Genomic DNA, 27,828 nt, shown 5'->3' on the forward strand with positions numbered 1-27,828 from the left:
AAATTAGGACTACCTTTGTGAAATCCACCCCAGTGACCCAGTGGATTCTGTCCGCCGGAGATTCGGTCCACCTCATGGGTAACGTGGTCTGTACGATAGGGATTCAAATGAGGGGCTATCAGAAGAAGTTTGTACCCAGTTTGACGTGTTGGGGAACAGAATCTCCGGGGTTTGGGGGGGGGGGGCAGAATCTCCTGCTACATAATACTTCACCATGCAAAGTTTCAAATCCTACTTATAATACTTCAATTAAAACGGAGGCAACAGGTCACCAAAAGTACTGATGTGGTGCCGACGCGTGTTATGTTAGATGCGCTATTAATGCTATTAATTACTACGACGTATAATTACATTATTGTATTCTTATAATTTATTAAGTAAAGGTTTTTTTTTTCTTTTCTGGATAACATTTAGCGCCAACGCTGCCCTTAGAGACCAAATACGCGCTCAACATCATCGTTTATCACAATGTTTTATATCACCAACAGTTCTGTATTTCTCGTTACCAAGTAAGTTTTTATGTTCACAACTATTTTGAGTAATTACCAATAGTGTCCAGTTACTTTACTACAGAGACACGTTGCATTTTTTCACCCAAAGGTCAGCATATTTTATGAGATAAAAACGGCCTCATAAATGGAATATAATATATTGTTAAAGGCAGTGGACACTATTGGTAATTGTCGAAGACTAGCCTTCACAGTTGGTGTATCTCAACATATGCATAAAATAACAAACCTGTGAAAATTTGAGCTCAATCGGTCATCAAAGTTGCAAGATAATAATGAAAGAAAAAACACCCTTGTCACACGAAGTTGTGTGTGTTTAGATGGTTGATTTCGAGACCTCAAGTTCTAAATCTGAGGTCTCGAAATCAAATTCGTGGAAAATTGCTTCTTTCGCGAAAACTATGGCACTTCAGAGGGTGCCGTTTCCCATAATGTTTTATACCATCAACGTCTCCCCATTACTCGTTACCAAGTAAGGTTTTATGCTAATAATTATTTTGAGTAATTACCAATAATGTCCACTGCCTTTAATTGCGGTGTATTTTTATTTCATGACCTTTTTCAATAGGATAAAATACCATACTATTACCGCGGTACAGTGAGCACGACGTATCAATCAGAATAAACTTATGGTCACAAGTTAAAGGCCGCAGTGGACACAATTGGTTGTAACTCAATAACATAAAACCTTACTTGGTAACGAGTAATTTCGAGAAACGGCTTCCTCTGAAGTGAAGCAGTTTTCGAGAAAGAAGTAATTTTCCACGAATTTGATTTCGAGACCTCAGATTTAGAATTTGAGGCCTAAATCAAGCATCTGAAAGCACATAACTTTGTGTGACAAGGCTGTTTTTTTCTTAAATTATTATATCTCGCAACTCCGACAACTATGGCAAGCCATATGCCCAATAATTCGACAAACACTGTTTATCACCAAAAAATACTGTTTATCGCTGATTAACACAGTTTTTCGACCGATAAACACTGTTTTTCGAGATAAACATTGTTTATCAATTGATTGAGCATTTGGCGTTGATTGAGCATTTGGCATTGGCGAATAACTGTGTTTATCAAAAAACTATGTTTTTCGGAAAACTATGTTCATCAAGCGATAAACAGAGTTTTTCGATAAACACTGTTTATCAAGTGATAAACACGGTTTATAGAAAAACAGTGTTTATCGGGTTGATAAACAGAGTTTTTTGATAAACATAGTTTTTTGATAAACACAGTTATTCGCCAACGCCAAATGCTCAATCAACGCCAAATGCTCAATTATTCGATAAACTCTGTTTATCACTTGATGAAGAATTTTTCGATAAACTCTGTTTATCACTCGATAAACACAGTTTCGGCGATAAACATAGATTTTCGATAAACAGTGTTTATTAGTCGAATAACAGTGTTTATCACTTGATAAACAGTGTTTATCTGGCGCATCTGGCGTCGGCGTAAAACTGTGTTTATCAGTTGATAAACAGAGTTTTTCGATAAACAGTGTTTATCACTTGATAAACAGTGTTTATCACTTGAGAAACAGTGTTTATCACTTGATAAACAGTGTTTATCACTTGATAAACACTCACTTGATAAACAGTGTTTATCACTTGAGAAACAGTGTTTATCACTTGATAAACAGTGTTTATCACTTGATAAACACTGTTTATCACTTGATAAACACTGTTTATCGAATTATTGGGCATCTGGCGTCGGCGTAAAACTGTTTATCAGTCGATAAACATAGTTTTTCTCGATAAACAGTGGTTATCAACTGATAAACACTGTTTATCGAATTGTTGGGCATCTGGCGTCGGCGTAAAACTGTGTTTATCGACCGATAAACACTGTTTTTCGATAAACAATGTTTATCATTTGATAAACAATGTTTATCATTTGATAAACAATGTTTATCACTTGATAAACAGTGTTTATCGAAAAACTCTGTTTATCACCTCGAAAAACTCTGTTTATCGCTTGATAAACAGAGTTTTTCGATAACACTGTTTATCAGTTGTTTTTCGATAAACACTGTTTATCAGTTTATAAACAGTGTTTATCGAAAAACTCTGTTTATCACCACGAAAAACTGTGTTTATCGTTTGATAAACATAGTTTTTCGATAAACAGTGTTTATCAATTGATAAACAACGTTTATCTCGAAAAAACAGTGTTTATCGGTCGAAAAACAGTGTTTATCGGCGATAAACAGTGTTTATCGGTGATGAACAGTGTTTATCGAATTATTGGGCATATGGCTTGCCATAGACAACCGATTGAGCTAAAATTTTCTCAGGTTTGTTATTTTATGCATGTTGAGATACACCAAGTGGGAAGACTGATCTTTGACATTTACCAAGAGTGTCCACAGTGCCTTTAACTGTGTAACTTTCCGTTCTGAAACATCGTCTGCCTCTGGCTGAAACTGAGTCTCATATTATAATCGCGGTACGGTAAGCGTATATGGCATAAAAAGCACCTTTATCAAAAATGAAGCAGTTTCCATGTTAGAAAGTGTTAGATGAATCCCACTATGTCAAGTATTTCACTGTGAGAAGACCATAAGACCAAACTCTTTGTCCCGCCATGGCCATAAATCCGGGCACATAATACCCCCCCCCCCCCAAAAAAAAAGACCTCTATGGCCTAAGAGTGTTACGGTACTCCATAGCATCTAGAAAGCCGTAGCACGCCGTAAAGGCTTCTATTTGTGCTCGCATGCTCCATCATTAACATATTTGCCCCTCCCCCCTCCGCCCCAAATCCCCTGTAAAAAGTTGTTGTTCAGATTTAACAACTAATATCATAACAAACAAAAAAGGCACCAAATGGCTTTAAATATCCCTACAAAAAAAGTAAACTTCTGAGGAGGCACATCACCCTTCCCCCCCCCCCCGGTTTTTCGGGCTTGCTTTGACACACTAATATTTCGAATGTGAGCCAAGTCACGCAGGCAACCTCGAGACTAGGCCTGTTTACATTGTTGTCTCTACATACAACGACGTCAGGTGATTTCTATGAACATTGCACACTGTTTGCAATATTTACTTTGTAATTTCACTAAATTCATAAAAGAAAATTAATAACCTGACAGGGTAGATTGTCCCACGTTTTCAAGGTTGAATAGTTCGACCGAACGCAAAGGTGCGTAATAAAACTTTTTCCATAATAAAGAGTACCGAACCGGTACAATAAACCATGGAGGAATAAATTATAAACACACACGAAAAAAAGCCATCGTGATACACTTGACATCATGCATGATCCCCCATTTGTAACAAACATTTTGCTGTATGCACATCCCAGGTTCCTATATCTTGAATATGTATCCGTAGAGTTGAAGCTGGTATCTCATGCGTACAACTAAATAATATTGACAGTAGATATATATTTTCCACTTATCATGGAGTTCGAGTACCGAGACAGGCACGATTATCGGCGAGGTGATAGGGTAAGTAATGATCGTAACCGTTTAGGTGTTTTTAGTAAAGTGTCGGTCCATTCTTTTTGTCCCCAGCTAAACAAGGTCGCAGGGACTGTCCAAACTACGTCTTTATGTTAAAGGCCATGGACACTACTTTTGAGAGAGTGAGAAGACTGGTCTTCAACATGTTCAGGCCATTAAAGGTCTAGTGACTTTGCCTTTCAAACCCGGCACCCATGAAGTTAAATTTAATTTTAAAACATTTCTGTATAGGCGATCCGGGGTAGTGGTTTCTTTGAGGATCCCGTTTACCAGTATGCCCACAAAGATAGAATAAGAACCCGGACTTTCAACCCGTCTTACGGACGCAGAGAAAGGCAATCCGACTACTACCGGGAAGAACCGCCCAAACAACGCAACCCGAGAAAGTTCTGTATCTTCTGGACTTTGGTGCTCCTAGTCACCATTGCAGTCGCTCTCGCCATCGGGCTTACTGTTTTTCTGGTTTTGTTCTTCACAGGTAGGTTTTTTCGTATCTCATTCATTCGTTCATACATTCATTCAATGTGGCGTCAATTGGGGGGGGGGGAGGGGGACTCCCCGACTGTTCAAGGGTGGGGACACAATATCAAAATGTTCCCCCCATGTTTTTGACCTCCGTTATCATGAAGCTCGTGTATTGCACTGTGTGACACCAAACCCCTGTGTCCCGTCATGGGCATGGGGGTGGGGGAAACACCCACCCTTTTTTGAAGGGGGCGATTAATCAAATACCTCTTCTCTAATTGCAAGATTGCTCCACAGAGCATCTAAATTTATAATGCATAATTTCCTGCCCCTAAGTATAACACAGGCTTCATCATGGCCAAATGCTTCATCGTTGGCCGTCCCCTTTTTTGAAGGGTGAGGGACATGGTGTCCAACCCCCGTGTTTTGACCTCTATCACGTGGTACTATGTTCATGAAGAGATCGTGGCCGAGCAGAAGAGCACCGGACCTGAGCTCCTGGTGTTTCATATATCAGCAGACTGGGTTCGGGTACAGTAGTGTCAAGTCATGTGTCATTAAAGCAAGATGCCTTGTCCATCGGATTGGACGTGAAGCTCGTCCATCGGATTGTACGTGAAGCCGTTGGCCCCGTGTGCTGTGAACGCTGACGTAAAAGGATCCAGTGCACGTATCGAAAAGAGAAGGGGATCGCGCAGTGTTCCTGGTTTGACATGGCTGATTGCACATCAGCGCCTTGTGAACCATTACATGGTGCTATGTAAAAGGAGCAGTTCTCATAATTCCCACACACTTGCAGAAAATTTACAGCGCCAGGAGTGTCACAGTAACGGATAAAGATAATAAATGAGCGCTATAATAAGCAGCCACTCTCATCATGGTTATAACACTAATAATTTCGTCACAATAATTGTTGGCAAATTTTTATTTTGGACGGGTTTTTTTAAGTTTTTTTTTATTATGTTGTGCTTGTTTATGCCTCACATACACTGTCTGCTTTGGAACGATGCTTAAAAATAAAATAAAAATAGATTCATGTACATGTCATGGTGTACATGATTCTGGTAGAGCTGAACACAAACATAGGGTGCATTCGTTTAGCTTCCCTGGGTCGACCCCGATGTGGCGTATTTTTTGTTTTCCCAGGACGAACGTGGGCACACAATTACCCCACGTTCGTCCTGGAAAAGTCGCCTATTTTGTTTTCCAGTACGAACGTGTGCAAATGTTCATCCACGCTCCACCTGGAAACAACCATGATGCACCATCACGTGAGCCTTCTCGTCGTGACGTCAGTGCACCTCGGGTCAGCCCCAAGTGACCCTATCCACAAGTGGGGCTCTTGGGGCTGGCCCGAGGTGCATTGACGTCACCACGGGAAGGCTCACGTGGTGACGTGTCTGGGGGTTTTTCCAGGTTCGAGGACGAACGTGGGGTAATTGTGTGCCCACGTTCGTCCTGGAAAAAAAATACGCCACATCGGGGTCGACCCAGGGAAGCTAATCGAATGCACCCATAGTTGCAGAGGGAGTTTTCTATCATTGTTGGTTTGGATGATCAACCATGATCAAATGATTCCAATAGGTAAACTTTCAGACTATTGACTTAACCTTGTGCAGTGCCTTAACAATTGGAATCCCCACCCCCCTCACCCGGCGCACTATTTGTTCCATGTTATGTGTTTGGGCTGTGGAGTGCAGAGTCAACCTACAACGTTTTTTAATTGGATGCTCGGTTTTTTTGTCGGTGAGAGTTTACACTTTAATACAGAAACAAGGCGTGTCCTACAGTATATGACATGGAAAATGTCCCAAGGTCAAGGACAAAACTTAACTAAACCAAGTACTCACCACAACAAAGACTCAAATACCAGCCATTGAAAAAACTACTGTAATATCCTAGTTTACTGCATACAGTATATTGCTTGTTACTGTAAACAAAATACAGTAATTTACTGGCAGCTGAGTTGCCGTTAAGTTACTGTATTTTTTACAGTCACTACTGTAAATAAATTACTGTAAAAAAATACAGTAACTTACTGGCAACTCAGCTGCCAGTAAGTTACTGTATTTTTTACAGGCATTACTGTAAATAAATTACTGTAAGCAAATACAGTAACTTACTGGCAACTCAGCTGCCAGTAAGTTACTGTATTTTTTACAGTAATTTATTTACAGCCATGACTGTAAAATCACAGTAACTTACTGGCAACTCAGCTGCCAGTAAATTACTGTATTTTTTACAGTAATTTATGTACAGTCGTGACTGTAAAAAACACAGTAACTTAACGGCAACTCAGCTGCCAGTAAATTACTGTATTTTGTTTACAGTAACAAGCAATATACTGTATCGCAGTAAACTAGGATATTACAGTAGTTTGTTTCAATGCTTGCAGTTACATGTAGGTACTGGAAGGTTTATGCAGTAATGCCATTGTTCCTGTGAATGAAATTACAGTAATAAAAGATCATTTCTGCAGCTGAATGCATACGCTAATTTTTAATATGTTTGTACTATTATTCTTTCAAAATAAAATAGCACAAGTAAAATCTTTTTAACATTTTAAACTGATTTATTGCATATAACACCGATAACACATTAAACAGAATGCAAGTTGACAAAGTAATAAAAAACATTTACATAAACTGGTAACCTTTTTGTTGTTTAGTCTCTCACACTATACACTCTAAAAACAGTGTTTAGAATTGTGAACACATTTCTTAACACAAGTTGTATATACCCACTTGTTTCACATGTTTAACCTAAAACATTGTGTGGTTTGGATCCAACAAACCATTTGTTGAGCAGGTGTCAAATTGAAAAACATAATTCAAACATGTTTAAAAATTCAACTGTTAAAAAGTGGGTAATACATTAAGTGTTTAAACAGATTTGTTACAGTAGGCATATGTTGATGTAAACACACTGCTTACTGCCTGGATGGAGTGCTGCTTTGTTCAAATTAAACCATCTACACTCTAAAAACAGTGTTTAGAATGTTAACACATTTCTATAAGCACAAGTTGTGTACCCACTTGTATCACATGTTTGACCTAAAACATGTTTAGATTATTGTGTGGTTTGGATGCTATAAACCATTTAAGCAGGTGTCAGAATTAAAAACATCATTTAAACATGTTTACAAATTACTGTCAAAAAGTGGGTACAACATTTGTGTTTAAACAGATTTTGTACAGTATACAGTTCATATAATTAGGCATAGTTGAAGCATATTGATGTAAACACACTGCTTACTGCCTGGATGGAGTGCTGCTTTTTTCAAGTTAAATCACCAGCAGGGGCAAACTCAACTGTTTTAGACATGAGAGAAATGAGACTAACTCAGCCAGTATTCTCACTCGGTGTATCCCAACATACGCATAAAATATAAAATCTGTGAAAGTTTGGGCTAAATATTGATCATCAAATTTTCAAGAGAATAATGAAAAAAAAAAACACTCTTGTTGCATTACTTTGTGTGCTTTCAGATGCATAAAAAAAGGCTTCAGCTGAAGTACTTTATTATTTTAGTGAGAAATTACCTCTTTCTCAAAAACTAAGTTACTTCACAGGGGGCTCTTTCTCACAATGTTTCATACCATCAACAGCTCTCCATTGCTCAATACCAAGTAAGTTTTTATGCCTACAATTATTTTGAGTAATTACCAAGAGTTTCCAGTGCCTTAACTGTGAGAACATGAAATTTGTAATATGATATTCCAGAATGTTGAGGTTTAAAGGAGCATTACAGAATTAGTTTTAGCTAACAAAACAGTTGCTGGCTGTGTAATCACTGGATGTTTATCCACCACACATAAACTGACAAAACCTGTAGAAGTTTGAGATCGATCGGCCATTTGGGTCACAAGAAAAGAGTGAACAACCGATTACACATTTCGCATGACATCGATGCAAAAAAAAAACGAGAAAAAAAAAACGCTCACTGAGCGATTAACTCCAAACAGGAAATTAGTTTTATTTACTTCTCATCAAATATGACATTTTAGGCAGATATATTTCAAGGGATGTTTTCTACTATTATCATCATTAGACCAAGTAAGTTTTATGTAAATCTGTCTTCACAATTTTGTTTCTTACCAATTCTGTAATGTTCCTTTAAAAGATAGTGGCCTTTATGTGTCATTATTAGGTCCACTCGAAATCTGCAAGCTTCTTCACAAAAGTAGCAATGTGTGAATTGCATTGCTCCGTTTTTCGTTGCACCTCTTTGCCAGTGCGCTTGCTTTTGACAACCTTTGTTGTGCATTTCGACCCAATCTTGTTTATCCCCACCAAGCTCCTGCAGAGGGGTGTGGAAGAGTGAAAATGTCATTAGTTATTCAATAACATACACAAGCGGTTCTCTGTAAAGAACGCCCCTACACATTTTTTAGTGTCTCTGTCAAACTAAAGTCCAGGTTTGTTTAACTTTCTTTTATTCATGCTGGAATTTTACAAGACGAGGTTTAAAGCTGTTGTGCCCTCACATCATACACTAGTCCTGCATCTAGCTCCTTGCCTTTACATGTGTCATCTCTGTAGACCCTATGAGTTTGAACCAGGACAGAGCCTTGAAATTGGTGCTTCAAAGCTGTCCTCCCAATCCCACTGATATTTCTTTTCAACAATTTCCAATGGCAAACAAGAAATTTCACAGTATTTCGTAACTTTCACCACAACTTAGAAATATTCCAGAGGATGTATTTACATGTATTACACTCTAAAAATAGTGTTTAGATTTTCAAAACATTTCTAAGCATTGAGTTTTGTACCCTTTTTTAAACATGTATAGTTTAAAACTTGTTTGGATTCTTATGTGTGTTTGAATTTTACAAACCATGTGAATAGGTGTCAAAATGATAAACATGTTATAATTCAAACATTAAAAGTGGGCACAACATGTTTAAAACTCTTAACACAGTTTTTACAATGTGCTTCACCTTATAAAATCAACTGTATGTATAGTGGAAATTACCTTTGCACGAATTCTAATGTGGTAGCAGCTTCTGGTTGGTACTCTAAGTTGAAATTGTAGTATGACGCAAATAAACAAGCAAGCCCTATTATGAAATCGCTGCAACTGAACTGAACTTCACCTTCCATGGAAACAAAACAATTCACCGCTGTCAAAATGGATGTCCCTGTTGGGTGTAACAAAATAATTATGTGTAAATAAAGTGATCATATAATGATAACTGTTTCATGATTCACACTTGGCGACCACTGGCAAAATCAAGAGAGGGGGGGGGGGGGGGGGGGGGGGTGGGGGCATACAGTCCCTGTTTTCAGCACATTCCAATGTGGTACGACCCCAACCTCGTCCCCAGGGTGTGTCGAGCAGTACGAGGTTGACTGCTCTCTCACCCTGGTATTGGATCTTTTGCATATCCAAACACTTTGGATACGTATGCAAATTAGAATAGTCTGGCTGCTTTTGGAAATTCACATCTTTGTCATAGTCTCGTGGTCTGGTACCTGATTTAATAGCCTGTTTGTACATTGGTTGCCGGCCGGCTCTTAATAAAGTCGTTGTCCAATCAGGTCCAAGTAAGGAGTTTCCCTCCCAGGGTTTACTATTGTAAACATGGTTGGAAATAAAGTAAACCATGGGGACGAGGTTGGTATGACCCCTTCCCACATAATATGTAGTGCTTTTTTTGCACATTTAACAGGCTCCATATCAGCACCCCCCCCCCCCATGGACCAGGTTTTGAGTACAATGAAAGTAGTTACCTGTAACAATGGACAAAACAAACAAAGACAAACAAAGACGGGTCAGCAAAGTAAGAAAGGCAACATCTACTGACAATATGAATTCATTGAAAAGTACACTTAGATTTACAATGTAGGAAAGACATTATCTATCAACAATATGAATTCAACAAAGTACACTTAAATTTACGCTTAAATACAGAAAGACTTTTTGAGGCTTTAAGTTGAGAGTTGAGCGAGTTCCAGAGCGAAGTTATGTGCTTTCTCGAAAACTACATCACTTCAGAGGGAGCCTTTTCTCACAATGTTTTATACTATCAACCTCTCCCCATTACTCGTTACCAAGTGAGGTTTTATGCTGATAAGTATATTCAGTAATTACCAAAAGCGTCCAAGTAGTCACAACCATTAATTTTTTTATACCTTCCGCCCACGTAAACGCAGGAATTTTTTTTCAACTGAGAAGTCTCTCTAACAATCTGATAAATCTATCCTCGCGGTAGTATTACAAGACAGTTCTCTGCAGAACAAACTCTACATTGCAAGTAGTAGTACATACGGTGTTACCGCAAACCAAATAATATTGTTGATAAAAAGTGTTGCCATTATTCGGCATGTTGGGTGGCTTGGTGAAGTTGCCTTGTTACACTACATAGGGTTCTGTATGTTAGGTGTTCTTATCCAGGAGGTAGGCTAACACATTGGGGGGACTCGGTTCGATCTTCTCGACCCATTACAAAATATAGGGCTATTATTCGACTGTTAAAGGGTATGATGTTATTAATCAATGTGGGCTTTTTGGTATTTCCAAAAATCAGTCTTATCACTTTGTGTATAATAGTAACACCATAATAATTATACTAACTCACATAAACACAAAGACCACACACTATTTGTAATTGTCCAAAATCAGTCTTCTCACTTGGTGTATCTTTAATAATAATAATAATACAAAAACATTATGCGTTGGAACAAACATGTGAACATTAATTGAGCCCAATCGATCGTCGAAGTTGCGAGAATTAAAGAAAAAACACTCTTGTTACACGAAGTTGTGTTCTTTCAGATGTTTGATTTGAGACATCAAAATTCTAAATCTGAGGTCTCGAAATCAAATTCGTAAAAAAGTGCTCATTTTTCGCAATCTCAGTTACTCACAATGTTTATGACAATCAAGGTCCTCATTAATCGTTAGCCCACCTTGTTGAGCTGTTAATGGCTCCGCTTTTAACATCGGTCTCATCACTGTCGCCATTACAGCCCACCTTCGATACAATGTCTAAAACGCGTAGTCCGAAAAGGTACACATTGTACATGTACATTCCTGATAGCCCAGGGGTGGGGGACAATCTATAGAATTTATCGTCCCTATTGAAATCCATAATCCCCCCTTTCCTTTTATTTTGCACTGGTTTGGGTTATAGGACCCAAAATGTGTGTCATAATTATCAGTGACCCCTTTTGGACCTAGCCTTTTGTCACTTTCAGGCTAACTGTACAGCTTCATTAAATAACCGGTGTCGCAAGCATTCATGTATGTCATTGCATATTGCATATGCAATAATGTCCGCCGGACGGTTTTTCATATATGCAATCGTGTCCGCGCGCCGGGACTCTGCTGCATATGCAGTTGTATCCGCCCCGTGCACTTGCAGTAAATTAAAGTAATACTACTTAATAAAGATATTTGTAAAGCGCCAAACGATCTATAAGCTCATAAAGAGAACTATTAGAGAAAGGTACAAAATATCTAAATAATTAAGCAGATTGTACGCGGGCGGTGGAGAGCTTTACCATTTCATAGCTGGAGGGCCGGTGTTGTGTTGAAAGAAATTTTGTGAATTTAATTTATTTTTTGACCAATAAGTGTTAATTTTTTTTCCGAAAAGGTATTTATGAATGGGAATCAAAGTGTGTTGAATCGGTTTTCACCTTGTGGTTTAAACCCGCCGAGACCTGGTTCTTGATAATAATTTACCTCGAATTCGTCTAGGTAAAATTTATCAAGAGCCAAGCCTCGTTGGGATTAAACCACACTAGTTGAAAACCTCTTCACCACACATTGATTCCCCTATGGAAACATGCAGTGCTCGCCTGAACATCTGACGTCACACTTCAAGGCTCGCAGCGCAACCAAAGAATATCTTGAAACTAAAGAGGGGGTAAAGTAAGAGTGCGCCAGAAACAGATGGAGCACGTTTTGTGTGTGTGTGCGCTTTGAAATTGTAAACAAGTCATGCAAGCATGGATAGGAGGAATGAACGTCTTCTCTTGTCTTGTCTTTCCTGCACAAACTGCCGCCACTGGGCTATAAACGTCGTCTCCTTTTGGTCCATCATGTTTATGTTTTGTGGCGAAAAGTAAGTTTATTTAAACAGTGTTTTCTTCCGAAATTTACAATACAATTTACAAGGGTTTATTTTCCTATCCTATTAAAATTAAAGGAAGTGGACACTAAGTATTGGTAATTGTCAAAGACTAGCCTTCACAAAATCACAGTTGGTGTATCTCAACATCTATACTATTAAAAGCGTAACCCGCGCCATCTTGCATTGAAATTAGAAATTCCAGTGGCCTGGCATCCTTGTGGAAATCAACAGGGTTGTGTGTGTGTAATTCAACACGTTTGTGTGGTTTCCCCCCCCCCCCCTTCTCAGACGTCGGGTTGCAAGTCTACAAAGCCCCGACCGACCCAAACTCCCACTTACGAGTCATCTGATTGGAGGAAGTTTGGGCGGCGACCGTGTGTCAACCACTGGTCGATGTTGTTACCAGACTTCCTAGAAATCTTTCTGGCAGTGTTTCGCAGATGGTTCTCCGGATTGGTTCACTCATTGCCCCTTGATCGCCCACCCGCCATTCGATCCGCCCTTTTTGGTCAGTTTACTTTCTTGTTGTACTAAGCATGGTTCTCTGGATCGGTTCATTCATTGCTACGCAGGGTCGAAGAGGCTGGGTGCCAGGACAAAACCGAAACAAATTTGCATTGAATGAAGTAAGTCACCGTGCTGTATAAAGCATGTGAAATCGAGCCCAGCCTCTCATACATTCTGGTCAGTGTATGAGTGGTGGAGACAGGCCACCTGTTGCTTGGTGAAGGAGGTCGCCGTGGGACCACTTTAGGTTGAAAGTGGGTTACGACCTTGTACTTCCAATAAATCTAAAAAGAGGCGGATGCTCTCACCCCCCCCCCCCCCCCGAAAAAAGCGGTGGTTAAACAAAAGAAAATAGATTTGTGGCACACAGCATGTTCCGAAAACTCGCTTTATTTAGTGCTACAACAACCCTATGTATCGTGGGACGTGACGCTCCATAAACCGCAATCAATAAGTAAAGGGTCCAAGATTCTTAAATCGTAGCGTTATTGGAAACAAAGCAACAAATAATTCAACACAGCAAAGCTGTTTACTTTCTTCCTTTTCCAGTTGGATAAACTCTAATTAATATTGGGTGAGACCATTCAAGCCTTTTTAGTCGGATATCTCCTAGTGCTATTTAGTACCGATGATTATTGTTGAGGATATTATACCAGGCTGAGCCTCTTACGAGCCATTGGTCGAGTAGCTCGGCGCGGCTATTGACGGTGACTATGGATTTGTTTGTGGAGGTACCTGATTTGTTGAGAAGGGAACCAAATACCACTAAATTGAGTAATATGGGCCTACAACACTACATCCACAACTAAACTGTAACATCGATACCAAGAAACATACATTAGGCCTATATCAATAATTCGCTCCCTTATGGGGAATTACCAAACTATACACCAAAACATCAACAAACAAACAAGTCGAAATAATTACACTTAAAAAAAGTTTAAAGGGCATGGACAAAAGAAACAAATTAATGGCAAAACACAAATATAAAAAAAAATTTGAGACACAAATAAAAGGAGAAAAAAACAAGTAAAGACTCAAAGAAAAAACAATCCAAATAATAAAAGTATAGAATCTTATAAATGTTATGAATCTTTGGAGCTTAAGATCCTCATTCATTTTAAATACAATTCCCAATCCAACTATACATAGTAGTATAACCTCTGTCCCTTCAAATACGCCTCTCTTAATATGTATGCATAAGGTACGTCGTCAATCTAACCCAAAACAGAGCTATGGGCGCAGCCACTGCAAGTAGTGGCGGATGTGCGCCACAGCCGATTATTTTGGGGTAGAATTATGATGTCATGCATAAATATTAAGAGAGGCGTATAGCACCCTCACCCACATTACATTTCAAAACATTTATGTAAAGGAGCTTTATGCATAAAATAACAAACCTGTGAATATTTGAGCTCAATCGGTCATCGAAGTTGCGAGATAATAATGAAAGAAAAATAACCCTTGTCACACGAAGTTGTGTGCGTTCTAAACTTGAGGTCTGGAAATCAAATTCGTGGAAAATTTCTTCTTTCTCGAAAACTATGGCACTTCAGAGGGAGCCGTTTCTCACAATGTTTTATACCATCAACCTCTCCCCATTACTCGTCACCAAGAAAGGTTTTACGCTTATAATTATTTTGAGTACTTACCAATACAATAGTGTCCACTGCCTTTAAAGCCATTGGACCCTTTCGGTTCACAGATTTACAAATAACTTACAGGGTTTACAGAAGGCAATGGTGAAAGACTTCTCTTGAAATATTATTCCATGAAATGCTTTACTTTTTGAGAAAACTGCAAAACAATATAAATTCTCGTTAACGAGAATTACGGATTTATTTGAAACACATGTCATGACATGGCGAAACGCGCGGAAACAAGGGTGGGTTTTTCCGTTGTTTTCTCCCGACTCCGATGACCGATTGAGCCTAAATTTTCACAGGTTTGTTATTTGATATAGAAGTTGTGGTACACAAAGTGTGGGCCTTGGACAACACTGTTTACCGAAAGGGTCCAATGGCTTTAAAGTATAACACAAAACAGCTGTACACTAACACATTTAACTAGACATGATTGCATTTGTGCACAAATGCAGAGCTGTTTCGTTAAGAAAATTTTCAATTTTTGTCCACTTAATTTGAAATTCTCTTTGCATAAAAGTAGTTATGACCAATCCAGCCTATTAAAAAAAATAATTTGGATTATACCATGTTCGGATAGCATTTTATGATTTAAAGGTGCAAAAATGGAAAAAATCATAAAAAATCATTTGATGACGTCATCATGACGTCATTTCACATTTGTAAAGAACTTGTCAATATCCAACAACTTACCAAGTTTCAAAATGATCGCATAATCACTTAGGGAGTTATATTAGTTCAAAAAGTGCACCTTTAAGGCCGCGTCACGTGACCCCCGATGACGTCATTGATCTGAAACTTCACACATATGATGGCTGCCTGACAGTTAACGTGTGTGTAAAATTTGAAGTGATTACAAAAAACTTCACCACACACATCTTCTGCTGTTGCAATTTGTGACGTCATCAATATTTTTTTTGAACTGCCCACTCTTGCTAGACACTTACGTCCTTGGAAAGCTACTTCATAACTTTTACCACTTTTGAGTTACAGGGCACTTCCGTTTTTTGCCCGTTTCAACCGGAAGTAGAGGTCATGTGAGGTCACGCACACGAAACAAAATGAAGACCTAATTTATCCCTACCACATCCCGCAAACAGAAACCTACGGTCTCGTTTGGCTGATTTGATATAGATTTTCAAACATTTAACATAAAACACCTTTAAGATGACGTCACGTGACCGCTGATGACGTCATCATGACATCCTTGCTTTAGGACCATTATTGCACCATAACCTTCAATCCCTGAAAGTTTCATTGCAATTGCTCCTTGGGAACTATGCAAAAAATTGCGAGTACTGAATCAGACAAATAAAAAAAAAAAAAAAAAAAAAAAAAAAAAAAAAAAAAAAAAAACAATAATAAAAAAAACTTTAACAAAAACAAGAGCTGTTTCGCTGCGCTTCGCTACGAAACAGCTAAAAAAACTTTAACAAAAACAAGAGCTGTTTCGCTGCGCTTCGCTACGAAACAGCTAATTATTTAAAACATGCAATCATAAGGCCACCCACTCCACATGCAGGACAAATGGGACTGACCTGGGTAAGCCCCTAGAATTACGTCAAAGCTATTCGAACGTACATACCGCGGGCAGACTGGGGTCAACCCAGGGAAGCTAATCAAACTCACCCTGTAAGTGAAATGAATGTAGGTCAAAGGTGAATGCACATGCCTGCTTGAGGCAGGTCTCTGGTGATATTCACAAGCATCGAAGTGGGACGTTCGATATTCAGGCTAAAGCCTGGTTCATACTTTGTGCGAATGCGTAGCGAATTTGATGTGAATTTGACGTCACAACTCTCCTTTCGCAGCGCTATTCGCAAGCGCGTTGAGCAGGGTTGAACTGATGTGGAGTATTCGTTGCAAATTTGTGACGTCAACATTCGCTTCGCATTCCCAGGAAGTATGAACAAGGCTTAACCCCAGTTCAGATTATATTTCCCTAATTTTATTGACTAATTTCCCCTGCACTTTTAATTCGCAGGTATTTCCACTGAGACTGCTGGCGATTCCAGTTCATCAAATCCTTTGACAGGTAAGGGGCCTTTTTCTGTGATTTGTTTTATTGGTCGAGAGACTGATTAAACTTATAGGAACATTTAAGAATTGGCAAAAATAAAATTGACTATGGTATGAGATCACGCACAATGTATATTAAACGTACCCAGTCTACAAAATTCTGTCTGAAATGTAGTATTATATTATAAGGCGCACAGTATCTGCAATGGTCAAAGGCTCCAGAAGCTAGCAAGCAGACAAATTGAACAGGGCCCAATTTCATGGCTCTGCTTACTGTAAGCATAGAATTGGCGCTTACGGAAGCAGGGAATTTTGTGCTAACGGCAAGCGTATTTCACGGGTTAGCAGCGAATTTTGGCTTCTGCGTGTGCGTACTCCACGTTACTAGGCATTTTACGCTTACAAGGCTAAAACTGCAGAAATTTTATGCTTACAAGGCTACTGCAGAAATTCAGCTCTGAAATAAATAATAGTAGTGGAGTTTATCACTCAGTGAGCGTTCCATTTTTATTTTTACTTGATATTTTATGCAAATCTTAATCGGTTTTGCACTATTTTCTTGTGACCCAGATGGCTGATGGTTCTACAGGTTAGTCTGTTTATAGTGGATTTCATAAAGTGCTTGCACTGCCAGAATCAAGCGGCAACTGAAAACTCATTTGTTTCCTTGATTCACTGTTCTTTTGTTCCTCTTCTTTAAGTTGTTAAGCGCTCCGTTCTTTATGGGGGCGCTATATAAATGCTTCGAGTGTATTAATATAATAATTCGGTCGTCCATGCTTACCAAGTTGGTTTGTTCATCAACAAAATAAAAGGTCTGGTGAAATCAACAGTTAGCCTGTAGGATTCAAATTCATTGTTTTTTTTTTGCAGTTTGACCTCTCTGAATTCTCTTATCCTGAACAGGTTGTCTAGTGTTTTTATTGAAAACAAGCCGATAGCGTCTTCGGAATTCCTTGCCAGACGCGGTGAGGGACACACCTGATCTGTCAACATTCAATTGCAACCTCAAGACTCATCTTTTCAATTTGTTAACTTGCTCGCATCAGGCTCCTTTAAATGGTTCTATTCTATTCCATATACCATGCGCCTTATAAATTGTATGTTGTTATAATTATTATTTTTATAAGACAGATGAAAGTAACATTTTTAATTACACTTAATTTATTTGTTCTTTTTCTTTTAATTTTTAATTTTTGTTAAGATGGAGCGGTCAACCCGACTCTCAATCCTGCACTCCCTGTGTCTGGTAAGCCCTATAGGTTAAGAAGAATCTTGTAGAAACTTGTATAAAATGTTGGGATAAACCGTCCAATGTTATTTAAATAGAGGGGAGCCATCACACAGATGTCTCAAGGAGGTCCCAGGTAAATGTTGCAGTTGAACCTAGTTAAACTGGGTTTAAAGGATTTTGGTACTTTTTCAAAATGTCCATAGATTTACATTGAACTTACAGGGTTTGAAGATAATGATAGTGGAAAGCTTCCCTTCAAATATTACTTACTGAGGTGCTGTAGTTTTTGAGAAATGAGTAAAAAAATGTCATGAAAATATGTTTGTAAATAATTTTCGTCTCATGAGACGAAAATTATTTTTTATGACATTGTTTTACTAATTTCCCCAAAACTACAGCACCTCAGCACGTAATATTTTCAGGGAAGCTTTCTACTATCATTATCTTCAAACTGTGTAAGTTTAGTGTAAATCTGTGGACATTGTGTTTTTTTGTCCTACAAAAGTTACATAGACCCTTTAAGTGAAACCAGTTCCTGCACTCACAGTAACAGCCCCTTAGTCTGGTCAGCCCTACATTTTCACTAAACTTACATCATTTGAAGATAATGATAGTAGAAAGCGTACCCTTAAATACGAGTTGCTGGGGTGCTGTAGTTTTTGAGAATTAATGAGTAAAACAATGTCATAAAAATAAATTTTGACTCGGTGATCATAAGAAGACAATTATTTTACCATGTAAAAATGTATTTTTATGACATTGTTTTACTAATTTCTCAAAAACTACATGTACAGCACCTCATCAACTATAGTACGCTTTCTACTTATCATTATATCTTCAAACAGTGTAAGTTCAATGTAAATCTGCGGACATTGTGTTTCGTGTTTCAAAAGTGCCCAAGTCCTTTAAACATGTTAAAGAAGAATGTTGTAGAAACTTGCTTAAAACATTTGTATTTATAACCTTCTAACATCATTTGAGTAGAGCAGTGAGCCATCACACAGACTTCATTGGTCATTGGCCCATCCTGCCCACTGCCATACGTACATGACATATTCATAACATTCCACACTAAATGCTAAAAATAGAAGCGATCTGTATCCAAATCTCTGACACTTTTGGCTCGTCGATGACGCAGTGATCGCGTAGGTGGTGTGGTATGTTCGTCTAACAACAGGGTATAACATTGACCGGCTACAAAGGCTTCAAAATAATGCTGCACGTATCATTTTCTCAGAACCCTACACGCCTAGACTCTTCCGAACAATTACACTGGTTACCAGTTAGACAACGCATCACCTTCAAAACATCAGTGAACATGCACAAAGCACTCTCTGACGTACTTCATTATCACAGAGTCTCTAAACTTCAACAAACCTGGCCGCAGTGGCCCCAACTCCAGCCAGAATCTAACCATCCCTCGCACTCACAAAAGGGCAGGGGACCGGTCCTACTCAGTTGCTGGTCCACGATGCTGGAACTTTCTACCAAATCACTCCAGACATTCAAGTGTAAATGAAAAGCGCACCTGTTCTCTTCTCGCTCATAAACTTACTTTTTCGTAGCTTTCCTTATACCAGCGCAATGTTTCTTTGTAAAATGGGCTTAAAAGTCTTATTTAAATTATTATAAAACAAATGTTCATTATCAAAAGACTGTGCAAGACTCGCACTATGTACATGTAGCCAAATAATGTGACTCTGTTTAAAGGCACTGGACACTATCAAAATAATTGTTCACATAAAAACTTACTTGGTAACAAGCAATGGAGAGCTGTTGATATTGTGAGAAACAGCTCCCTCTGGAGTTTTCGAGAAAGAAGTAATTCCCACTAAAGTATTTGAATTTGGTTTTGATGGTCCCAAAATCAAGCATCGTGTCACAGGATTTGTTTTCCTTTTCATTCACCAATTGAGGTTTGTTATTTTGTACATGTGGAGATAAACCAAGTGAGAAAACTGGTCTGTGAAAATTACCAAAAGTGTGTGACTTTAAGTGCGTGATTTTGTTTCCTTCAGAAATCTACACGGTAAATAGTGGCCCTAAAACTGTTTCAATTTTCAAGACTAGCAAGGTCTAAATATCTATGGATTGAGCTTCTTTGGCCTAAAGTTGGTTAAAAACAAATTATGCTGTGTAAACTAAATACGTGTTGTTAGTGTTCACCATGAAGTGAACTTTATCCTGGTTGATCTCTTTGCGAAATATCATCAACATCATATAGCCTTTTGAAAAAAGCTAACAAAGACAGACCCAGACAGACTCCAGCGGTTTTGTACCTGATTGACAAAGGAGAGATGACGTCTCCTACATGTCTATCAATAATATTTTACGATGTGTTCCGATCCACCCATTTCAAATGATTTTTACATGACAATGATGCCTCTACTCCCAAAGAATGTTACGGTTGGTTTGTTTAGGTGCCTGTATGCCTACCAGAGAAAAAAACTTGCTGACTAATGGTGGGGAAAGGGGGGGGGAGTGGTGACAGGGGATCCAGAGTGTGTCTAACCTCACAGTATTTCGTGCAGTTTTGAAGATTTTAATTCCTTTAAAAGTGCACAGAGTTAAAATGGAAAGTCCACAGAGTGAATGTAACACAGAGCTGTGTATGTGTTTGTGTAGTTTTTCTGTCCAGGGTGCCAAGTCATAGCACCCTCTGTGACAGAAAACACAAAGTATACACAATATCTCTGTGTTGCAGTCACTCAGTGGACTTTCCTTTGTCCTTTTGCACTTTTAAAGGAAAATCATATCATTCAACACTGCATGAAACACTGTGTGGATGCATGAAAGTCCACATAGTTGTCTCAAGTCCCTGCATTACATGGACATTTTTGTTCTAAGGTCCGCACCTCGTGTAGCGTTAAAACACAAAAAGCTCAACAATTTATCCCTTACCAGGTCCGAGGTAATCCCCTGAAGCAAGTGGTTCTCAAACCCACAGTTCCTGGCTAAATTATTCATAGACACTATAATTGTGATACTAGGTGACTTGGAAGATGAGATATTGGCAAATATGGGTTTTTAATTTACCCACTTGTAATAGGCGGCCGTAGTCTTGGTAAAGTGGTTCTTCAAAAATGCAAAGCTTAGGTAATGAGGATCGTTGGCGCTTTTGTCTGAAGTGTCAACATCCATTCCCTAAGCTGCCTGACTGTAGTGCCTCAAATGCTGACAGTGACTGAGTCTTAAAAGTTATAAAGTCGGTTAGTTTTTTTAATAGATTTGTTTAGTGGGAGGGGAAGGTGGGGGGGGGGGAGGGGTTGGAGGTGGAGCCGTAAAGTCTGTGAGCCAGTTGCCAACCAGGACCAAATTTCCTGGCTCTGCTTACTAGCTGAAATCTGTGCTTGCTATCACCATTCTTTGCTTATAGGGCAAGCGCGGATCTTGTAAGCGAAGAATGCAAAAATTCCCTGCTGATGTTAAGACGGAATTCCCTGGCACTTCCGTAAGTTCTTTTCTCATGGAAAACTTGTCCCAGGTCCTAAGCCCAATGAAGGATTTGTCTGATAGTCTGATAAAAACAGATACATCCTTATGAGGGGTGTTGTGAAGTGCTTTAAAGGCAGGGGACACTTGGTAATTACTCAAAATAACTATTAGCACAAAAACCTTACTTGGTAACGAGTAATAGGGAGAGGTTAGTAGTATAAAACATTGTGAGAAACGGCTCCCTCTGAAGTGGAATAGTTTTCGAGAAAGAAGTAATTTTCCTTGAATTTGATTTCGAGACCTCATTAGAATTTGAGGTCTCGAAATCAAGCATCTGAAAGCACACAACTTCGTGTGACAAGAGTTATTTTTTTCTTTCATTATTATCTCGCAATGTCGAAGGCCGATTGAGCCCAAATGTTCACAGGTTTGTTATTTTATGCATATGTTGAGATACACCAACTGTGCAGGCTAGTCTTTGACAATTACCAATAGTGTCCACTGCCTTTAAAGACACTGTGGACACTATTGGTAAATATTAAAGACCAGTCTTTTCACTTGGTGTATCTCAACGTATGCATGAAATAACAAACCTGTGAAAATTTGACCTCAATTGGTCATCAAAGTCTTGCTTCACAAAGTTATGTGCTTTCAGAAGGTTGTTTTCGAGACCTCAAAATCTAATTCTGAGGTCTTGAAATCAAATTCGTGAAAAATTACCTCTTTCTCGAAAACTACTTGTACGTTACTTCAGAGGGAGCCGTTTCTCACAATGTTTTATACTATCAGCAGCTCCCTAGTGACTCGTTACCAAGTAAGTTTTTATGCTAATAATTGTTTTGAGTTACTACCAATATAGTGTCCACTGCCCTGAATACAATCTTAAACACATTGTTGTTATTATTTTGACTATTATGTACATTTTAGACTTGATAAGTCCCGTACGATTCCAACTTATAAGATCTCATAAGATTCTTATAAGATTCTTTCAAGAGAGTCGGGATCATATAAGAATCCTATAAGAATAGACATGAAATAAGAAATTGTTTCATCAAGAAAGAATTTTGCAAACATTTCTTATTAGAAGTTTCTGAGTAAGAAAAACATCTTGCTAATTTCTTACTTCAGTAAGAAACCATTTCTTACTTCAGTAAGAAACTGTTGATAAATATTTGTTGGTTTCCCTCAGGGCAGGAAGTGTAACTTGACTCTGTCAATTAATAATAATAATAATAATAATAATAATAATAATAATAATAATGCATTTATAATGCGCCATCTATCTAGTGTACAAGACCCTATTCCGAGGCGCAGAACAAAAATACAATACATACAACAAAAAAGAAATGTAGAACATAATACAAAATTACAAAACACTTCCTGTGGGGGTTAGTTTGAATTCTAACTGACACTCATACAGTCATTTTATACTGCAAGATGGTTGCACACACAGACTGTGTGTTGGTGTTTTACACCAAAATGGAAGATCATTCTTTAATCAGTGGGAATGAAACATTACAGAAGGATCTACAAGCATGTCTACAACATCTATGACACAAAGAAAAGTGTTTTTTAATGAGTTCACAGAATGCATGTGAAGGGGAGTTGTAAGCTCAGTTGTTCAACTTGAAATTCTGCATTATTATTTGTTTAGGCCCAGTCACCGTGGAAGCCGATATGACGGTACAGGGGACGTTCATTGATGTCTATAATGACCCATCATCGCCAGAGTACCAACAGCTTGAAGAAAAAGTGTTGGCAGCGGTAAGTTAAACGGGGGATCAGGTTGGCCCAGTGATTTCTTTCCCTGCCTGTCGCTCATGACAACATAATATACTTACCAAACACAATCAGACATCAGTGACACTTCTCCAATCCTTTCAACTTGAATTTTACTATAGTGCGCTTGCAGAAAATGATATGCCACAGTGCATCTGGGAATTAAAAATTAGTCATGACTAGTGTCAAAGTTACGACTATCTGAGGCACAACTAGTCGTGTAGTAGATTCACTAGACACCCAGGGGTCGATTTCACAAAGAGTTAAGACTATAGTCGTAACTAAGGACTAGTCCTAAGAGATATTAAAAACTTGAGGCTAGTCTTCAAATACTGTGCGCCTTATAAATGTTATGTTTCCCTGGTGATTGATTATTTGATACTTGAAATACAAAGTTGCATCTTCTTGAAGTGATCCTTTTGCGTGCGCTTCAAAGCTTGTATCGTAAACTTGGGTGCGATGCATAATTCCTGCATTAATCGATACTCGGTATCTTTTCTGATTTCAGGATTTGCTCAAAAAATCCTCAATCCTTCAAATTTTCTTGGAAGATTGTAGAACCATCACCCACAAACATCTATTTTTGTATTTTGGTGGTGCACATAGTCTGTACACCACTGGAATTCTAACATCTTGGAATTTAAGGAATTTCCACATTTTAACAATAAAAGAGCAATTCCCTTGAAACACAAAGTGTCCAAATTGCGTCTAAAACTCACGCAGGGGCTTGTCCAGAAGTCATTCAGACCCCTGTCCGATAATTACATTGTAAGACCACCGAGCTTTGCTTTTATCACCAGTTGTATTTTGTTGAATTAGTAAAGCCTGCATGTTCAAATTACCCCCATAGGGTCCCTCTACATACCCTGCCAAATACAACAGAATGCAACACAGTTGAAATGAGAACCATGCCAAATGCAACAAAATGCAACAAGGGATTTTGTTGCATTGTGCAGTGGTTTGTTGTTTGTGCTAGGACTGATCAAAAATGTTTGCCCTGTGTAGTGTAGTAGTGACTTGGCTAATGTGGGACCATGGCTCTGTCAAATCATGCAATAAATTCCATCAAGGTATGAATTTGAGTTGACTGCCAGATGCAACAAAATGCAACACCATTATGAAGTCGCTTGAACGCTAAATGCTGCTAAATGCAACAAATTCAGTCAGTTAATGTAGAGTGTCATGGCCGAGTGGTTTTAAAGAGCATAGAATTCAAATTCTGGTGCTAATTCACCGGAGTGTGGGTTTGAATCCCGGTCGTGACACTTGTGTCTTTGAGCAAGATTCTTTACTATAATTGCTTCTCTTCACCCAGGGGTATAAATGGGTACCTGCGAGGGTAAAGGTTGATATTGTAAATGAAAAAGCCTTTGGAGCGATATAAACTGTTGCCCAGGTTGTATACTCCCAAGGGAGCTGAGAAACATTAAAGTCACCTGGAAATAGAATTCTTTTCACTTCAAACATTAGAGTATATGTTATTGAACAATAACATATTTTTTTGAGTAATTTTTTGTAACGATTTATATGTTTAAAAAACAGATAAAGTTGTTTGGGGGTGACTCCGCCTAACCCTTTTGTGACGTCAATCGAAGCAGACTTTGCCTCGATCGAACATCGAACACACGTACGTGCAAGTACATGCAAGTGCTAGTCGTGAATTTGTACGTTTCGAAAAATAGTTTATTTCTTGCATTTTTCCGGCAATGTCGACCAGGTGTATTGCTGCTGGTGTATTGCTGTTGGAGGCAGCAAAACTCTGGGGTTTCTGATCAGCAGAGTGTGGGTTCGAATCCCCAGCCGTGACACTTGTGTGCTTAAGCAAGACACATAACCATTGATTCGTACTTCGGATGGGACATAAAGTGGTTGGTCCCATGTGTTGTGTAAACGCATGTAAAAGAACCCAGTGCACTTATCGGCAAGAGAAGGGGTTCGCCTCGGTGTTCCTGGCTGGATTGGCAGCCTATTGCGCCACAGCACCTTGTAAACCATTTAAGGTGCTTAAGGAATCCTTTATAAGGATTAGGTCTTATATCTCAAAAATTCGCCCCACTCCTTGCAGTAATAATACCTGGACCTTTGTATCCTTTGGCAAAAGGTGAGTTATAAAATACGGTTATTATTTATTATTATTATTATTATTAAAACAACTAAAAATGGGGTCAGTTTGCAAAGTGGTCCGGTCCGACGTCTTTTCCGGCGCTGTGCAGCAAACACTTCGAGCCGTCGTGCTTCAAATATCGCGCCTCGATTGACGTCACGAACAACGCCCTCGGGTCGGGCCTACTTTTAAATTTGTTAATAAAATAGAAACTACATGTAAATTTTTAGAACCTTAGTTAACTGTTTATTCATATTCTACTCATCGAAACACATTATTTAAGTGACAAAAGCTTTATTTTGACAAAATACCACTTCCAGGTGACTTTAAAAAGGGATGTTATTGGCCCTATGACCAGGGCACTAATGTTAAGCGCATTGATACAGTTATCAGAATTGGTTGTTATTATTATTATTATTAATGACATCTGTGAGTTACATGTAACTGCCGAACTGCTACAAATTACAACTATTACCATTGGTGCATATTGTTGCATGGTAAGGGAAGCATATTACTTTATAACCTAGCCTCCACCATTTCTTGACACAGGTGAATGATGCCTACCAGAACAGTGAAGTTGGTGAAGTTCATGATCGCACTGAGGTGGTTGGATTCAGGTAGGTTCATTTTGTATCCTTAACTTTTCTATCGGTCCCTTTTGCAGGGACGAGAAACTTCCTTGAGACAGGTCTTTTTTTATGGCTGTGCCACGCATCTGGAACTCTCTACCACTTAATCTTATATCTTGTCTTTGTACAACAAAATTCAAATCTCTTCTCAAAACTACGGAAGTGTATATAGGACATACCGAAAAGAAAAATAAATCGGCCCCACTATTCCGCCCATCCAGGTGGAATACTGTTTTACTTTTTCAACAACATAAGTAACTTTCATCATAAATTCCGTAAAACTAAACTAAATGCCAAAACAAAAATCTGTCCAACGTAAAACTCCATGAAGGTTGGGACCACAATGTTCTCGGAAGTTCAAATATGCGCGAGACTTGCACAGTCTATTTACACTATGTAACGTGAGCTTTGAAAAATCTCTTGCATAGCTGGCCTCCGGACTTGGCATCTCTGCTACTTTCAACAAAACCCTACACCATTTTTCCCAGAGTCCTGTGAACAAAATATCACAGGCATTTTACTCAGATGGGATTCGAACCCACGACCCTTGCAATTCTAGAGCAGTGTCTTACCAACTAGACCACCGAGATTGCCGGTAGCTTGAGGCAGTTCGAATCAGCGGGTATATCTATCTACAAGTGCTACACCAATATTGCAGGAAAAAACACTGGTACCGGTGTGAATTGTGTGTGTGTAATTTTGCAATTCCCTTACACACATTGGTGTACAGGTGAAACACAAATATTGTAACTTATAAACTGTCCTGTTTTTGCTTTGGCAGAGCTGGAAGTATAAAACCACGTGTGGTATCGCATTTCCGTGAGGCAATACGAGTACTCGGCAGCTCATCATCCAACCTCAATATCATCTTGGATGAGTTTGTGTCCAGAATCATAGTGATAATCAACAGGTTCACCAGTCAACCGGATTGCTGTAACGGCCTCCGATTAGGACAGTATCTTGTAGTTGCAAGTAGGTGGAACAAAATACAAAGAATACAACTGCTGATGTCTATAACGTTACTTAGAGGGATACATGTACATTAAAGCCACTGGATACTATTGGTAATTTCTCAAAAGAATTGTAAACATGAAAAAAACTGCCCAGGGGGCTGAGATGGTTTAAGGAATGATTTAAGGCCCAGTGACCAGGGGTAATAATGTCAGAAGCACTTTGAGACACCCCTCGGGCGTGAAAACTGATTTCTAAAAACGGTTTATTATTATTAAGCAGAGCCATGAAATTGGGCCCTGCTGCTGAAAAGTATATTTCAATAATGTTTTTTATTGTGGTGCTCTTCTCTTTGATAGGAAGCATTGAGCCAGTTCCAGATAATGGTATAGTCACAAATCCACCAGCAACTGATCCAGCAACATTGGCACCGACAATCCCACCAACTGTTCTAACTGTTCCATCAGTTCCACCAACTGTTCCGACTGATCCACCAACTGATCCACCAACTGATCCACCAACTGATCCACCAACTAATCCACCAACTGATCCACCAACTGATCCACCAACTGATCCACCAACTGATCCCCCAACTGATCCACCAACTGATCCACCAACAGATCCACCAACTAATCCACCAACTGATCCACCAACTGATCCACCAACTGATCCACCAACTGATCCCCCAACTGATCCACCAACAGAGGCTACAACAGATCTGCCATCAACTGAAGTCACCACAACTCTGCCATCAACTGAGGGAACGACAACAGATATGCCAACCCTTCGGCCTATTGACCCAAATTGTGAATCAATAGATGTAAAAGGTAACAAGTGAGGGTAGGAATTTTTTTTTAGTAGCCCGAAAGGAAGTGTTTGTCAGCAAAAATGTTGTATTTTTGATTTTGAAAGGACGTTTTTAAACATATTTGTATCACTTCATATTCATTTATATATCAATTGAGGACAATAACACCTTTAAAGGAGCCTTTTAATATAATTCACCTCA

General features: G+C 38.9%; 1 protein-coding gene across 1 annotated transcript in view; it reads left to right on the forward strand.

The window, feature by feature from the left end:
- The first annotated feature begins 3,855 nt into the window (after positions 1-3,855).
- Positions 3,856-27,828, forward strand: part of LOC117301100 — an 89,922-nt gene continuing 65,949 nt past the window's right edge. Inside the window, exons 1-8 of the mRNA XM_033784984.1 lie at positions 3,856-3,957; positions 4,204-4,450; positions 16,653-16,703; positions 17,892-17,936; positions 23,011-23,120; positions 25,789-25,856; positions 26,650-26,840; positions 27,179-27,646. Of these exons, the coding sequence (XP_033640875.1) occupies positions 3,910-3,957; positions 4,204-4,450; positions 16,653-16,703; positions 17,892-17,936; positions 23,011-23,120; positions 25,789-25,856; positions 26,650-26,840; positions 27,179-27,646 (1,228 nt within the window). The 5' untranslated portion in view covers positions 3,856-3,909. The remainder of the gene's footprint in view (positions 3,958-4,203; positions 4,451-16,652; positions 16,704-17,891; positions 17,937-23,010; positions 23,121-25,788; positions 25,857-26,649; positions 26,841-27,178; positions 27,647-27,828) is intronic.

This window comes from Asterias rubens, chromosome 16, assembly GCF_902459465.1.
Source record: "Asterias rubens chromosome 16, eAstRub1.3, whole genome shotgun sequence".
Classification (NCBI taxonomy): domain Eukaryota; kingdom Metazoa; phylum Echinodermata; class Asteroidea; order Forcipulatida; family Asteriidae; genus Asterias; species Asterias rubens.